The 15,157-nt window shown below is 40.9% G+C and overlaps 1 protein-coding gene across 4 annotated transcripts in view; it reads left to right on the top strand.

Annotated features, from left to right (window-relative positions):
* The window catches only part of ZFP82 (ZFP82 zinc finger protein), a 26,991-nt gene extending 11,834 nt beyond the window's left edge, over window positions 1–15,157 (top strand). For all 4 annotated transcript variants that reach the window (XM_077982335.1, XM_001112876.5, XM_077982333.1 and 1 more), the window contains 2 exons: window positions 645–737; window positions 13,019–15,157. In XM_077982335.1, coding sequence (XP_077838461.1) covers window positions 645–737; window positions 13,019–14,388 — 1,463 coding nt within the window. In that variant the 3' untranslated portion in view covers window positions 14,389–15,157. The remainder of the gene's footprint in view (window positions 1–644; window positions 738–13,018) is intronic.

Genomic DNA, 15,157 nt, shown 5'->3' with positions numbered 1-15,157 from the left:
AAATTTACTAAAAATCATTGAATTGTACACTTAAAACAGTTAGATTTTATGTTACATAAATTATATTGCAGTAAAGCTGTTAAAATCCAAGAACTTTACATTTAATTTAACATTGTTTGAATATCCAAGAAATAATAATACATCTCGTAGGAAGCTTATTTTTCCTCTCAGCAAAAGAAGAATAACCAATAGCTAATGAAATATGAATAGTGTTTGGTATATACTCTAGGCAATGTTTAGATACAGACATATATAAATATAGTATTAACAATAATCATATAGGTACTATGATTATCCCTATTTTATAGGGAAGGAAAAGGTAGCATAGAAGTAACTTGCCCAAGGCCACACAACTGGGATGTGGCTCAGACAGGATTTGCACCCAGCAGTCTGTGATCTCAACCACTATTGCCTCTGAAGAAGAAACACTTATATGAATATAGATTTTGGAAAGATTTTTTCATTCCTTCTCTAATATCTATTTATTGTGTAACCTTAATGTACATGTTTTTAAAACATCTTTCACTTCTTTGTTTTGCCTTATCAATTACTGTTTTGACATATAATTTAACCAAGACTGAATCAAAGTAATTTTGATTTATTTTTTATTTTCATGTACCTTATATTCCTTTTCTTCTAAACAGGATGCTTCATTTCTAAACCAGATGTGATTTCCTTATTGGAACAAGGAAAAGAGCCTTGGAAAGTTGTGAGGAAAGGAAGAAGACAATATCCAGGTGAGGGCCAGTTGGGCAGGAAGAAGCCATCACCACAGGGAGCCCCAGATGGTTGGGGAAGAGGCACATCCTTATGTTGTTTAGAAAGCCCTCTTGAAAGGTCTGTGGCCCAAGGAGGAAAGGTCTGCAACCTGGGGAGCAAATTAAGGTCTTAGTTGGGGGGTACTAAAATAACCACTTATTTGTCCCATTTACCACTCTTCTTTTTTATTATTGTTCTCTGTAGTTTTCCTCCTCTTTGATGGAACTGAGGGGTGGGGTGGTGCTCTCTTTGGCTCACTGTTGACAACCATTGTATATTTTGATTCAGTTGCTTTCCTCTTTTGCATTTTTTTTTTTTCCTGAGATGGAATTTTGCTCTTGTTGCCAGGCTGGAGTGCAATGGCACGATCTCGGCTCACTGCAGCCTCCACCTTCTGGGTTCAGCGATTCTCCTGCCTCAGCCTCCCGAGTAGCTGGGTTTATAGGCATGTGCCATCGCGCCTGGCTAATTTTTGTATTTTTAGTAGAGACGGGGTTTTGCCATGTTAGTAGAGACAGGGTTTTGCCATGTTGGCGAGGCTGGTCTTGAACTCCTGACCTCAGGTGATCCGCCCACCTCAGCCTCCAAAGTGCTGAGATTACAGATGTGAGCCACCGTGCCCGGCCCCTCTTTTGCATTTATAGTGTCAGCTGAAGAATGACAAAGTTCATACATTTGGAAAGGAGTGCTTTTTTTTTCATAAAGGGTTGCAGCTTGCAAGGTGGTTATTCTGACAGACTGGGAAGTGTAGCCTAGGTTTCTGCCCAGAGACAGGCACTTCAAGGGAGGTAGAGGGTAAGACAGAAACATATGCTGAATGTTAGCCAAGTATACATGTTCAACAGGCTACAGGAGGAGCTATGAATACTCAGGAAGGAGACTGTACACATGCATATTAGGTTAACATAAGTCCTATGATCACTTTAGGGTAGAGATTTAACATTTAAATGCATTATAAGTAGGACCTATACTTTAAAAGGGTAAATGTAGGACACAAGTCCATGATCTGTGTATCCTTAGGAGACCAGTCAAAACCAGTCCAAGGCTGTAAGTTGTTTATCAAGAACAAGCTGTGGACTGGAATAGCTGTCATGTTGGAACCATAAAAACAGGAGTGTGGAGTGGTGGGGGAGTGTTCTGATGAAGTAAGCAAAAGGGTCTTTCAGCCTTTGATTTTCTCAAGCTGACTTTTGAGAAAATCTAATGATCAGAAAGGTGAAAGGGATTGGAAGCAAATGGGTCATGACCAGCCTTCTGTTCCGCCATGTGCCATGACTGGGAACTTAAAGTTTGGGGGTCTTTAGCCAAAAGAGGGTCCTTCCGTCTGTCGGGGTTTAGGACTTTTACTTCGGTCTTTAATAAATAGATAGGTGGCCTCGGAGTACAGTAGTAAACAACCAGTCAAGTTTCTATTCCCACCGAATTTACCTTGTAATAAGAAAAACGTAATACCTATAAATAAATAGGAAATACAATGTCAGGTAATGAGAGTGCTATAACGAAAAGTATGCAGAGTAAGGGGATGGAGATGTGCTATGGGAAGATTATTTTAGTTATCAGAGAAGCCTTTTTCCCCCCATCTTTTCTCTTAAATTATTAAAGGAAAATAAAAGACTACAAAAACGGTATGCTTGATATTATAATCATGTGTGTGTTATCAGCAACTAAAGTTTCATATGAATTATTCTAGAAGATAGCTTCTAGATCACAGAATATCATTCTTACTTGCTTTTTCCATCTATGTATCTATCTATCTTCACATTAAGAAGAAATATGGATATAGTAGACTCTAGAGAGAATGATCTCATTATCTTTCATTTACCTTGTCTAGGTGCTGTTTTCATCTCTCTTTGCAGCTCTTGTTTCAAATGTTTTTGTTTTGTTTTTTTTTTTTGAGACGGAGTCTCGCTCTGTTGCCCAGGCTATAGTGCAGTGGTGCAATCTCGGCTCACTGCAAGTTCCACCTCCCAGTTTCTCGCCATTCCTCCTGCCTCAGCCTCCCGAGAAGCTGGGACTACAGGCGCCCGCCACCATGCACAGCTAAGTTTTTGTATTTTTTTTTAGTAGAGTCAGGATTTCACCACATTAGCCAGGTTGGTCTCGATCTCCTGACCTTGTGTTCTGCCCGGCTTGGCCTCCCAAAGTGCTGGGATTCCAGGCGTGAGCCACCGCACCTGGCTATGCCTGGCTAATTTTTATAGTAGAGATGGGGTTTAACCATGTTGGTCAGGCTGGTTTCGAACTCCTGACCTCATGATCCGCCCATCTTGGCCTCTCAAAGTGCTGGAATTACAGGTGAGAGCCACCGCACCCAGCCACAAAAGGCTTTCAAAATGTTTTTATACAGAGACATATGTTGTAATTTTGTATTTTCTTCTCTGTATATTCAGGTCTGGATGAGGACACTTATTTTAGGGTACTAGTTCTTATTTTATAACCGTAGGGCCATTTCAGTGCCTACACTGTTTGTAATGTTCTATCTTCCGACTTAACCTTCTACCAAAAGAAAGAAAAACATGCTTTTTCCCTCTAATCTCTAATCTTATTTTTAAATTTAAATTTTATTTTATTTTATTTATTTTTTTTGAGACGGAGTCTCGCTCTTTTGCCCAGGCTGGAGTGCAGTGGCGTGATCTTAGTTCACTGCAAGCTCCGCCTCCCGGGTTCACACCATTCTCCTGCCTCAGCCTCCCGAGTAGCTGGGACTACAGACGCCTGCCACCTCGCCCGGCTAAATTTTTTGTATTTTTAGTAGAGACGGGATTTCACCATGTTAGCCAAGATGGTGTCTCTCTCCTGACCCTGTGATCTGCCTGCCTCGGCCTCCCAGAGTGCTGGGATTACAGGCGTGAACCACCGTGCCCAGCCCCCTAATCTATTTTAAAATTCACATTCAGGTAATTAAGTGACATCTACAATTATTAATACTCAAAATGTAATGCAGAGGTTCCAAGTGAATAAGATAATATCCATTTAGTCAGGAAGCATTTTGCCAAAATAATAACTGTTGGCTCAGAGTTAGACACCTTAAACAAGACCATGTATTTTTTTTTCTTTCTTTTCTATTCTTCCTTTAAGAAAGTTTGATTAAACTATAAATAACATGCCTTCAGAAAAGTGGACAAATGACTTTCTTAAGGTGATATTTGAAAAGAGACATGAAGTAAGGGCTCAAGACATGTCATTTTCTGGGAAAAGGGCATTATGAGCTGATAGAAAAGGTCTGAGTGGGGCATTAGCCTTGCTTGTCTGAGGAATAACAAAGACGGCCATTATGGTCAGAGCAGGGAAAGGGAAAGTAACAAGATGAGATCAGAGTTAGGCAAGGACCTGGTAATGTAATCACTAAGAGAAATTGAAAGCCACAGGCTGCTTGTATTCTAAGATGATTTCTCCAGTTGAGTGCAAAAGCAGGAAGCACTGATATGGAGGCAGTTTCAGTTGTTGAGTTAGACAGGGTGGTGGTTTGGATAAGAATGGCATTGTTAGGAAGTAGTAGGAAGCTGTTAGGCTCATGATGTGTTTGAAGGCACTGTCAAAAGAACATGCTGATAGGATTATAAGTGAACTAAGTGGGAAGGAGTGATATAAAAGGAGAAGAAATGGGTGTTGGCTTAAACAATTGGGTTAATAGAAGCAGAATTTACTGAAGTGGGAAGATAGGAAGAGCAAGTTGGAAAGTTGACACTAAGAATTTCTGTTTAAGATATTTTAAATTTGATATGATTAATATCTGTCCAGTTTGAGATGTTGCATAGGCAGTTGAATATGTACACCCGGAACTTGGAGAGATTACAGCCTGGTTTATGTTTGGCTCTCTTGATGGTTGGAATTTACATTCATGGGTCTGGATGTGACCAACTAGGGAAGGCAGGCAGGTGAAATAAAGCAGATAAGGAGAAGCAGCCTGAGAACTGACTCATGGGTCACTCTACCATGTAGACCTTTGAAAGAGGGAAAGAGGGACAACAAAAGAGAAAAAAGGAGCAGCCATTGAGATAAAATAAAAATAAAGCAAATGTTTCACCATGGAGGGAGTAGAGAATGAGGACTGAGAATTGACCCCAGGTTCTAGCAAGATGGAGAATCCTGGTGAGCTTGTCAAGAAAGATTTCAGTGGAGTCAGGATGAAAGCCCAAGTGGAGTGACTTGATGAGAGAAGGGTTGGTGAGGCAGTAATGAGAATGAATATAAGACAACTCTTTGGAGGAATTATGTATGAAGGGAAGCTGGGAAATAGGGTTGGCAGTTACACTGGGGATATGGGTTAAAAAGCAGTGTATTTTATGACATGAGGGCATGTTTGTGTGCTCATGGGAATGATTCTATGGGTGGAGGAAATCAATACAGTAGAGAAAGGGCATAATTGTTGGAGCAATGTCTTCAAGACTGGAGTGGGAAAGGATCCAGTGAGTAAGGGGAATAAAAGGGAAAACAGTGTAGTTACGTGTGCAGGTAGGTTGGTCAGGATGGTGGAGAGAAGACAGCTTATTCTTCTGTTGCTGTTTTCTCAGTGAAATAAGAAAGATCAATAGAATGCGAGAGCATCAATGGAATATTATTAGCATTCAGTATGGGCTTATTCAGGGTGTGATTAAAATTGGTTCTCCGAAGTACAGTTCCTTAGATGTCAGGTTTTATTATTTTCAGATCTTTGTGCATTGTCCCTGTGTTGAAATGCAAATAGGACTTCCTTGGAACCAAATCTTTTGTATCCCAGACTTCTTGTTTCAACAAAGTAAGATGGCCGATACAGTGCCCAAATAGAGTAAGTCTAAGTGATTTATATGACATTTTCTGTTTAATTAAAGGTGGTTCTCTGCAAAGAGGAATCACATTTATGATTTTTTATATTTATATATTTTTACCTGATCAAAAAAAGGACTTTTCTACATTCTCATCAGAAGTGTTTAATAGACTAGAAATCCTTTGATCCAACAGATTTGGGACTGGTAATAGATCTGTTAGTCATTAAAAAAAAATGGGTCATATATTTTATGTACATACCATGAAAGTATTATTTTAACTTAGAACATTCAAATGTATGTCTGTTTGCCAGTATTTTTGATAGTGTCCAAGTCTTCCTTTCCATTGTCTCATTGTATTTCATTTTTCATCTAAATCACACACATAATACAAAGTCTATTATTTCCAGTTTTATTTATTTATTTTTTTTTTAATTTTTTTAAATTTTTTTTTGAGACGGAGTCTCGCTTGTCGCCCAGGCTGGAGTGTGCAGTGGCCGGATCTCAGCTCACTGCAAGCTCCGCCTCCTGGGTTTACGCCATTCTCCTGCCTCAGCCTCCCAAGTAGCTGGGACTACAGGCGCCCACCACCTCGCCCGGCTAGTTTTTTGTATTTTTAGTAGAGACGGGGTTTCACCGTGTTAGCCAGGATGGTCTTGATCTCCTGACCTCATGATCTGCCCATCTCGGCCTCCCAAAGTGCTGGGATTACAGGCTTGAGCCACCGCACCCAGCCCAGTTTTATTTATTTTTAAAGTAGAATAGGAATCAAACTTGCAGTATGAGTACAGAATACTTCTTGATTGTTATGTTTTCTTTCACTTTTTACTATTGTATTTCCTACACTTAATTTTCAACAGCTGAGATTTTTAGCAATCTGTATTTATCATCAGTTTTCTGAAGCATTCAATTTTGTTTTCATAGAATCAGCTGTTTCCTCATTGTTATTCGTGAGTTTACACTCATGAATTTATTTAACGTTTATTAAATTAGATACTTTCAGGAAAAAAGTGAAACGCACCTAAACTTGTTTGGAACAAGCATAGTTGCCTCTTGTGAGGTGGGGTGCTTTGTCACCTGGGCCTGTGACTGTGGCTGTATCCCCAGGACATGACCAGCCACTGACCTGTCTCTGATACCCTAACCCCTTGTCTGTTGCCTCCTCTGGAGGTGAACAGTAGTAATTGCTGTCTGGCCTTGGAGAGGTAACCTGAGGGTTAAGTATATCTGACCACTTTGAACACAGCAGTTACCCTGTGTTTTGCCACTGTCTCCATCCCTGCTTCTTGCTCAGCAACTTCTTAATATGACCACCCTTGATGGGACACCCTTAGCTTCTGTGCAGGAATCTCTTCCTTGTGATTTGGTGTATGATTTCTTCAGTATACCCAATGCTAAATACTTCGTGAGTGTTTCAAAGTTTTCCTCATAAAGGTTATCCATATATTTTAAATTTTTGTAAGTATTATGAATGAGATCTTTCCCTTCATATTTTATTGTTAAATGTATATTCAAAGGTTATTGTTGTTTGTATTTTGATTTTGATATAAAATCAAATTTTTTTGACTTTATACATTTTCTTTCTAAATTTTGTTGCCATTTATAATATTTAAACCTTTGAGTTTTCCAATTAGACAGGCATATCCTTCGGAAATAGAGTTTTACCTGTAATTCTTCTACCTCTAATTTTTTTCCCTGATTTTTAAATTGTGTTGACTAATAACTCTAATACTACATCATTAATAGTAGTGGTAATGTTAGGCAAACTGCCTTTTTGGTAAGATAATATATACTTTATCATTTAGGGAAGTATCATTACTGTTTCATTGAGCTTTTTTAAAAAAATCAGGAACATGAGGCGGGAGGATTGCTTGAGCCCACGAGTTAGAGGCGGCAGTGAGCTGTAATTGCACTGCTGCACTCCAGCCTGGGTGACAGAGGGAGACGCTGTTTCTTGGGAAAACAAATTCAGGAACAGTTCTGGTCTTTTTTTAGTTACCTTTTCAGCATCTATGGAATTGATTCTGTGATTTTTTTTTCTCCTTCATTGTGTTGATATGTTGAATTGTCTTAATAGATTTCCCCATATTGAACCATTAAAACATTCTTCTTCTTCTTCTATTTTTTTTTTTTTTTTTTTTTTGAGACGGAGTCTCGCTCTGTTGCCCAGGCTGGAGTGCAGTGGCCGGATCTCAGCTCACTGCAAGCTCCGCTTCCCGGGTTTACGCCATTCTCCTGCCTCAGCCTCCCGAGTAGCTGGGACTACAGGTGCCCGCCACCTCGCCCGGCTAGTTTTTTGTATTTTTAGTAGAGACGGGGTTTCACCATGTTAGCCAGGATGGTCTCGATCTCCTGACCTTGTGATCCGCCCATCTCGGCCTCCCAAAGTGCTGGGATTACAGGCTTGAGCCACCGCGCCCGGCCATTTTTTTTTTTTTTTTTTTTTTTGAGACGGAGTTTCGCTTTTGTTGCCCAGGCTGGAGTGCAGTGGCATGATCTTGGCTCACTGCAACCTCTGCCTCCTGGGTTCAAGCGATTCTTCTCCCAAGTAGCTCCGGGTAGCTGGGACTCAGCTCCTCTCAAGTAGCTGGGACTACAAGCGTGCGCCACCACACCCTGCTAACTTTTGTATTTTTTTTTTTTTTTTTTTTTTTGTGAGACAGAGTCTCGCTCTGCCGCCCAGGCTGGAGTGCAGTGGCGTGATCTTGGCTCACTGCAAGCTCCGCCTCCCGGGTTCACGCCATTCTCCTGCCTCAGCCTCCCGAGTAGCTGGGACTACAGGCGCCCGCCACCTCGCCCGGCTAGTTTTTTTGTATTTTTTAGTAGAGACGGGGTTTCACCGTGTCAGCCAGGATGGTCTCGATCTCCTGACCTCATGATCCGCCCGTCTCGGCCTCCCAAAGTGCTGGGATTACAGGCTTGAGCCACCGCGCCCGGCCAACTTTTGTATTTTTAATAGAGACAGGGTTTCACCATATTGGCCAGGCAGGTCTCGAACTCCTGACCTCGTGATCCACCCACCTTGGCCTCCCAAAGTGTTGGGATTACAGGTGTGAGCCACTGCGCCCGGCCTAAAACGTTCTTGTAATAAACACCCCTTGGGTCTTTCAGTGTGCTGTTTTATTAAATATTTAGAATTTTTTCTTCAGTGTTTAGAAAATTAGTGTGTAGTTTTCTTTTTGTGAGCGATCTTTATTTCAGTATCACTTTATGAAAACAGTTTGGAAGTCCTGATAATTCTTAGTTGAAAAAGAATTTTGATAGCCTGTCTTTAAGCTTAAGTAAGTTTTGTAAAACTTTATTTTTGACAAAAGGGATGGTAAGTCTCACCACATTCTCTATTTGCTCTATGGGAATTGATCTATATAAACATTTTATTAATATCTGTCTCTTCCATGGTCAGTTTTGATAAATTATATTTTTCTAAAAAATTATACATTTTAAGCTGGGCACGGTGGTTCATGCCTGTAATCCCAGCACTTTGGGAAGCTGAGGTGGGTAGATCATGAGGTCAAGAGTTCAAGACCAGCCTGGCTAAGATGGTGAAACCCCGTCTCTACTAAAAATACAAAAATTAGCCGGGTGCGGTGGCATGCGCTTGTAATCGCAGCTACTTGAGAGGCTGAGGCAGCAGAATTGTTTGAAGGCAGTGGGGTGGGGTGGGGGTCGGCAGGCAGAGGTGGAGGTTGCAGTGAACAGAGATCACGCCACTGAACTCTAGCCTGGGTGACAGACTGAGACTCCGTTCAAAAACCAAAAGCCAAAAAACAAAAAAAAACAACAAATTATCCATTTTAGCTATGTTTTCAAATTTATTAGCATAGTCATCTGTCCTCTGTATTCATGATCATTTTTACTTTGTTCTTATTTCTATGTCTGTACTTTCTTGCTGTTTTCAATATCTTAACCACGGTTTATATTTTGTTGATTAAAAAACTGGTTTATGAGGCCAGGCGCGGTGGCTGACGCCTGTAATCCCTGCACTTTGGGAGGCCAAGACAGGTGGATCACCTGAGGTCGAGTTTTTGACCAGCCTGGCCAACATGATGAAACCCATCTACTAATAACGCAAAAACCTAGCTGGGCATGGCGGCACGTGCCTGTAATCCCAGCTACTCCGAAGACTGAGGCAGGAGGATCGCTTGAACCGGGAGGTGGAGGTTGCAGCAATCCAAGATCAGGCCACTGCACCCCAGCCTGGGCAACAAGAGCAAAACTCCATCTCAAAAAAAAAATTTGTTTATGCTTTATTACTTCTATTTCTGTATTCTGATTCTGCTTTATATCGGTTAATATTTTTCTTCTGCTTTGCTTCAGCTTAATTTTATTTTCTTTTTTTGAGTGAGACTTTTAATGATGTTTTTCACTTTTGCTGTGTTTTAGTTTTTAAATTTTCTTATAAGCACTATGGTTATATTTTATAGATACTTATATGAAAGTTTTCAAAATGTAGACTTTATTATTATTATTATTATTTTTTTTTTTTTTTTTTTTTTTTTTGAGACGGAGTCTCGCTCTGTCGCCCAGGCTGGAGTGCAGTGGCGCAATCTCGGCTCACTGCAAGCTCCGCCTCCCGGGTTCACGCCATTCTCCTGCCTCAGCCTCCTGAGTAGCTGGGACTACAGGCGCCCGCCACCGCGCCCGGCTAATTTTTTGTATTTTTAGTAGAGACGGGGTTTCACCGTGGTCTCGATCTCCTGACCTTGTGATCCGCCCGCCTCGGCCTCCCAAAGTGCTGGGATTACAGGCGTGAGCCACCGCGCCCGGCTATTATTATTATTTTTAAAGAAACAGAGTCTTGCTCTGTCACCCAACCTAGAGTGCAGTGGCATAGACAGAACTCACTGCAGCCTTGACCTCCTGGGCTCAAGCACTTCTCCTACCTTAGTCTCCCAAGTAGCTGGGACTATAGCACACCACCGCGCCCAGCTAATTTTTTTTTATTTTTTTTAGAGATGAGGTCTTGCCATGTTGCCCTGACTGGTCTCAAACTCCTGGGCTGAAGAAATCCTCCTGCCTTAGCCTCCTAAAGTACTGGGATTACAGGTGTGAGCCACCGCACCTGGCCTCCCATGACTTTCAAAAAAACTAAAATACAGCCAGGTGCCCTGGCTCATGCCTGTAATCCCAGCACTTTGGGAGGCGGAGGCGGGAGGATCAGTCAGGAGTTTGAGACCAGCCTGGTCAACATGGTGAAACCCTGTCTCTACTAAAAATACAAAATACCAAAAAAAAAAAAAAAAAAAAAGCCAGGTGTGGTGGTACACGTCTGTAATCCCAGCTACTCGGGAGGCTGAGGCAGGAGAATCACTTGAGCCCAGGAGGGAGAGGCTGCAGTGAGTGAGCCGAGGTCACACCACTGCATTCCAGCCTGGGTGACAGAGGGAGACTCCATCTCAAAAAACAAACAAACAAAAACAAAAATACTGTTTCAGATCTTATTTTCCTGTGGACCTAAGAGTTATTTAATATAGACTTTTGAATTTTCAGGTAGATTTTAGTTTTAGTTTTTTAAATTTTGTTATTAATTTCTAGTTTTAGTAGAAAATGTCTATATGATTTCAACTTTTTTTTTTTTTTTTTTTTTTTTTGGTTAACTCCTAGTTGTGTTTCTAGATTTCAACTTTTTAATAGAGACCACATTGCCATAATTGAAAACCTCATCCTGTTTCTCTCTCATACACAACTCATTCAGCACGTAGATTTTCCTCTGGCTGTTCCTGTTGCTGGCTTGCTATCCTCTGGCCTACATCTGATGTGACGTTTCTTAGCAAGTCCTTCACATTCAGATGACTGCAGCATTTGAACATGCACATTACTTTTGTCCACATTACTGAGTTACAAGCATATCCTATCTTTTTGTGCCATGAATTTCATAAGAACTTCAATAAGATACAGATGTGTTTTCCTGTCTAAAAAATCACTGATACACATTTCCTAAAAGTACAGGAATGGCCTTGACTATGAGGGAATGGAAAGGACAAAACTTGAGCAATGGGAGGAAAGAACAAAACCAGTTGAACATTTGGCAAATGAATGAGTAAGAGAATAAGTTGGCCGGGCTCGGTGGCTCAAGCCTGTAATCCCAGCACTTTGGGAGGCCGAGACGGGCGGATCACGAGTTCAGGAGATCGAGACCATCCTGGCTAACACGGTGAAACCCCGTCTCTACTAAAATACAAAAAAAAAAATTAGCCGGGCGAGGTGGCGGGCGCCTGTACTCCCAGCTACTCGGGAGGCTGAGGCAGGAGAATGGCGTGAACCCGGGAGGCGGAGCTTGCAGTGAGCTGAGATCCGGCCACTGCACTCCAGCCTGGGCAACAGAGCTAGACTCCGTCTCAAAAAAAAAAAAAAAGAGAATAAGTTGAAGGAGAGATTGAGTAGGTAGAACTCCTCAATACCTTTGCTATGGTGTAGAGACAAAGAAAAAGTTACCCATAGCTATGTGAAGGAGCAAATGGGCAGTGTACTGCATAGGTAAGGGCATAAGCGGTGGCGGATGCGTAGGAATATATAGCCACCTATTTCCATTCTTGTATTTAGCTGGGCTACCTTGGATGAATAAAGAGAATATTTAATCATTGTAGTAAGGCATGAGAGACTAGAGGCAGAGAGATACATTTAGAACAAGTATATAGCTATGGGAATTAAATGAGTAAAACCTATTATATGCTTAGCATTTATTACTTAATGTAGAGTTAACTAGGGATTGTTTCTGTCCTTGAGGAGATTTATAGGTGAGAATAAACAGTATGACAATTGGAGAAGTTAATAAATATATAATTTTTAAATTGAGAGCTATTATAAAGGCAAGGAATAGAGAATAGCAACATGGATTTAGGTACTATCAATAGGGTCAACCTTAAAGGAAATGACTTTTACTCTAAGATCTCAGGATGAAAGGAGCCAGCGATGCAAAGAGCCCAGTCAGGAGATTTGTGGGAGATGGAACAGACTGTGAAGAGTCCTAAGAGATGGAAGTAAGTTAGGACATGTGAGGTCTACAAGGAGACCTCTCCAGGGAGCAGTAAAGGGGATACTGTGTTGAGATCATATGATGTAGGTAAGCCTTCTTAACCACAGTGAGATTGAGTGGATTCTAAGAATGACGAAAGATGAAAAAAATGTAGGTATAGATTCTCAACCTCTCATCTTCATCAGAATTGTCGTGTAGAGAATATTAAATATCCTTCCAGGACTGCAGAGTCTGATCCAGGTGGTTTGGGTGGTGTCTAAACTTCAGTGTTAGTAACCAGCTACGTGGTGATTGTGATCCACACCTCAATATGAGAACCACTGACTTAAAATGTTTATTTAATCACCAATCTTGCTATATGGTATGAACTCTCATTTTTCCTGATGTTCCCTTTGGCTTTTTTTTTTCTTCCAAATTGTATAACCAATTTTAGAGTTTGGTTGAGGATTACTTTTGTTGTCTTTTATTTCTACATTAGAAATGTTGCTTCTTTTAGTGAAAGAAAACAGCATGTGTTTGCTTTCTTGTTTCATTTTAGATTTGGAGACCAAGTATGAAACCAAGAAGTTATCTTTAGAAAATGACATTTATGAAATAAATTTATCCCCGTGGAAGATAATGGAAAGAATTAAAAACCATGGCCTTAAGGGTCTCATTTTAAAACATGATTGGGAATCCACAGGAAAAATGGAAGGACAGGAGAGACCTCAAGAAGGATACTTCAGTAGTGTGAAAATGCCATCTGAAAAGGTGTCCTCTTACCAGAAACGCACATCTGTTACTTCACATCAGAGACTTCATTTTGTCGATAAACCCTATGAATGTAAGGAATGTGGGAAGGCGTTCAGAGTGCGCCAACAGCTTACTTTTCATCACAGAATTCATACTGGTGAAAAACCCTATGAATGTAAGGAGTGTGGGATGGCCTTCAGACAGACTGCACACCTTACTCGACATCAGAGACTTCATTCTGGTGAAAAACTCTATGAATGTAAGGAATGTGGGGAAGCTTTCATATGTGGTGCAGATCTTAGAGTACATCAGAAAATGCATATTGGTGAGAAGCCCTATGAATGTAAAGAATGTGGGAAGGCTTTTAGGGTACGAGGACAACTTACTCTGCATCAGAGGATTCATACTGGTGAGAAACCCTATGTGTGTAAAGAGTGTGGAAAGGCCTTTAGACAGTATGCACACCTGACTCGGCATCAGAAGCTTAATAGTGCTGACAGGCTCTATGAGTGCAAAGAATGTGGGAAGGCGTTTTTGTGTGGCTCTGGTCTTAGAGTACATCACAAACTTCATACTGGTGAGAAACCCTATGAATGTAAGGAATGTGGAAAGGCCTTTAGAGTGCGGCAACAGCTAACACTGCATCAGAGAATTCACACTGGTGAGAAGCCCTATGAATGTAAGGAATGTGGGAAGACCTTCAGCCGTGGTTATCATCTTATTCTCCATCACAGAATTCATACTGGTGAAAAACCTTATGAATGTAAGGAATGCTGGAAAGCCTTTAGTCGCTACTCACAACTTATTTCACATCAGAGTATTCATATTGGTGTTAAGCCCTATGACTGTAAGGAATGCGGGAAGGCCTTTAGACTACTTTCACAGCTCACACAGCATCAGAGTATTCATATTGGTGAGAAACCCTATAAATGTAAGGAATGTGGCAAGGCCTTTAGATTGCGCCAAAAACTTACTCTACATCAGAGCATTCATACTGGTGAAAAACCCTTTGAGTGTAAGGAGTGTAGGAAGGCCTTTAGACTTAATTCATCCCTTATTCAACATCTGAGAATTCATTCTGGTGAGAAACCCTATGAATGCAAGGAATGTAAGAAGGCCTTTAGGCAACATTCACACCTTACTCATCATCTGAAAATTCATAATGTAAAAATCTAAGAAAGTCTTTTCAACTTCTGTGTAATAGAACATTCTATGAATGTAGTAATTAATCTCTTTTGCTCCATACATGCAACTGACTTGGCATTAGAGATTTTATACCATTAAAAGAGTGTGATAATGTATTGTATTCCGTCATCACTCAAACCTGAAACTTCAGCACATTTGTTCTAAAAACGAATCCTGTTATAAGAATGAGAAAGATACCGTCATCCCTATCCCATCACTTTGTGTCATACTGGACAAGAAGCTTAACTGCTGTGTGCTTTAATTTTTTAATTTATGAAATGGTCATATAAGAGTGCAGCAATTTGACACTCTTTCAATCAAGAGGTGGAATTTACATCCCTCTGTTGTATATAGGCAGACTCTGTGACTGCTTCGCCCCATAGAATATGGTAGATGTACTGCTGTGCTGGTTTCTTGACTCAGACTTTACTGGTAGAGTTACTTCATCTCATGAAATGAGAGAACTGTCATGTTACAGAGTCTGGCTACTGTGCTGAAGAGACCACATGAAGAGGCCCTGAAACTACATAGAGAGGGAGAGGCACCTGCTGAACCCTGTCTTCTTGACATCTGCCAAGATACCAGACATTTGAGTGAAATTTTGGATCCACCAGACCAGCCACCAGCTAAATGCCACTGAGTGACTTGGTAACATCAACTGATGCCATGTAGAATGGAAGAATTGACCAGCTGAGCCCCTGCCCAAATTTCTGACCCACAAAAACATGAGATATAATAAAATGGTTGTCATTTTAAGCCA

Source organism: Macaca mulatta, chromosome 19 (assembly GCF_049350105.2).
Source record: "Macaca mulatta isolate MMU2019108-1 chromosome 19, T2T-MMU8v2.0, whole genome shotgun sequence".
NCBI classification, from domain to species: Eukaryota; Metazoa; Chordata; class Mammalia; order Primates; family Cercopithecidae; genus Macaca; species Macaca mulatta.
This window is presented reverse-complemented; position numbering and strand designations above follow the sequence as displayed.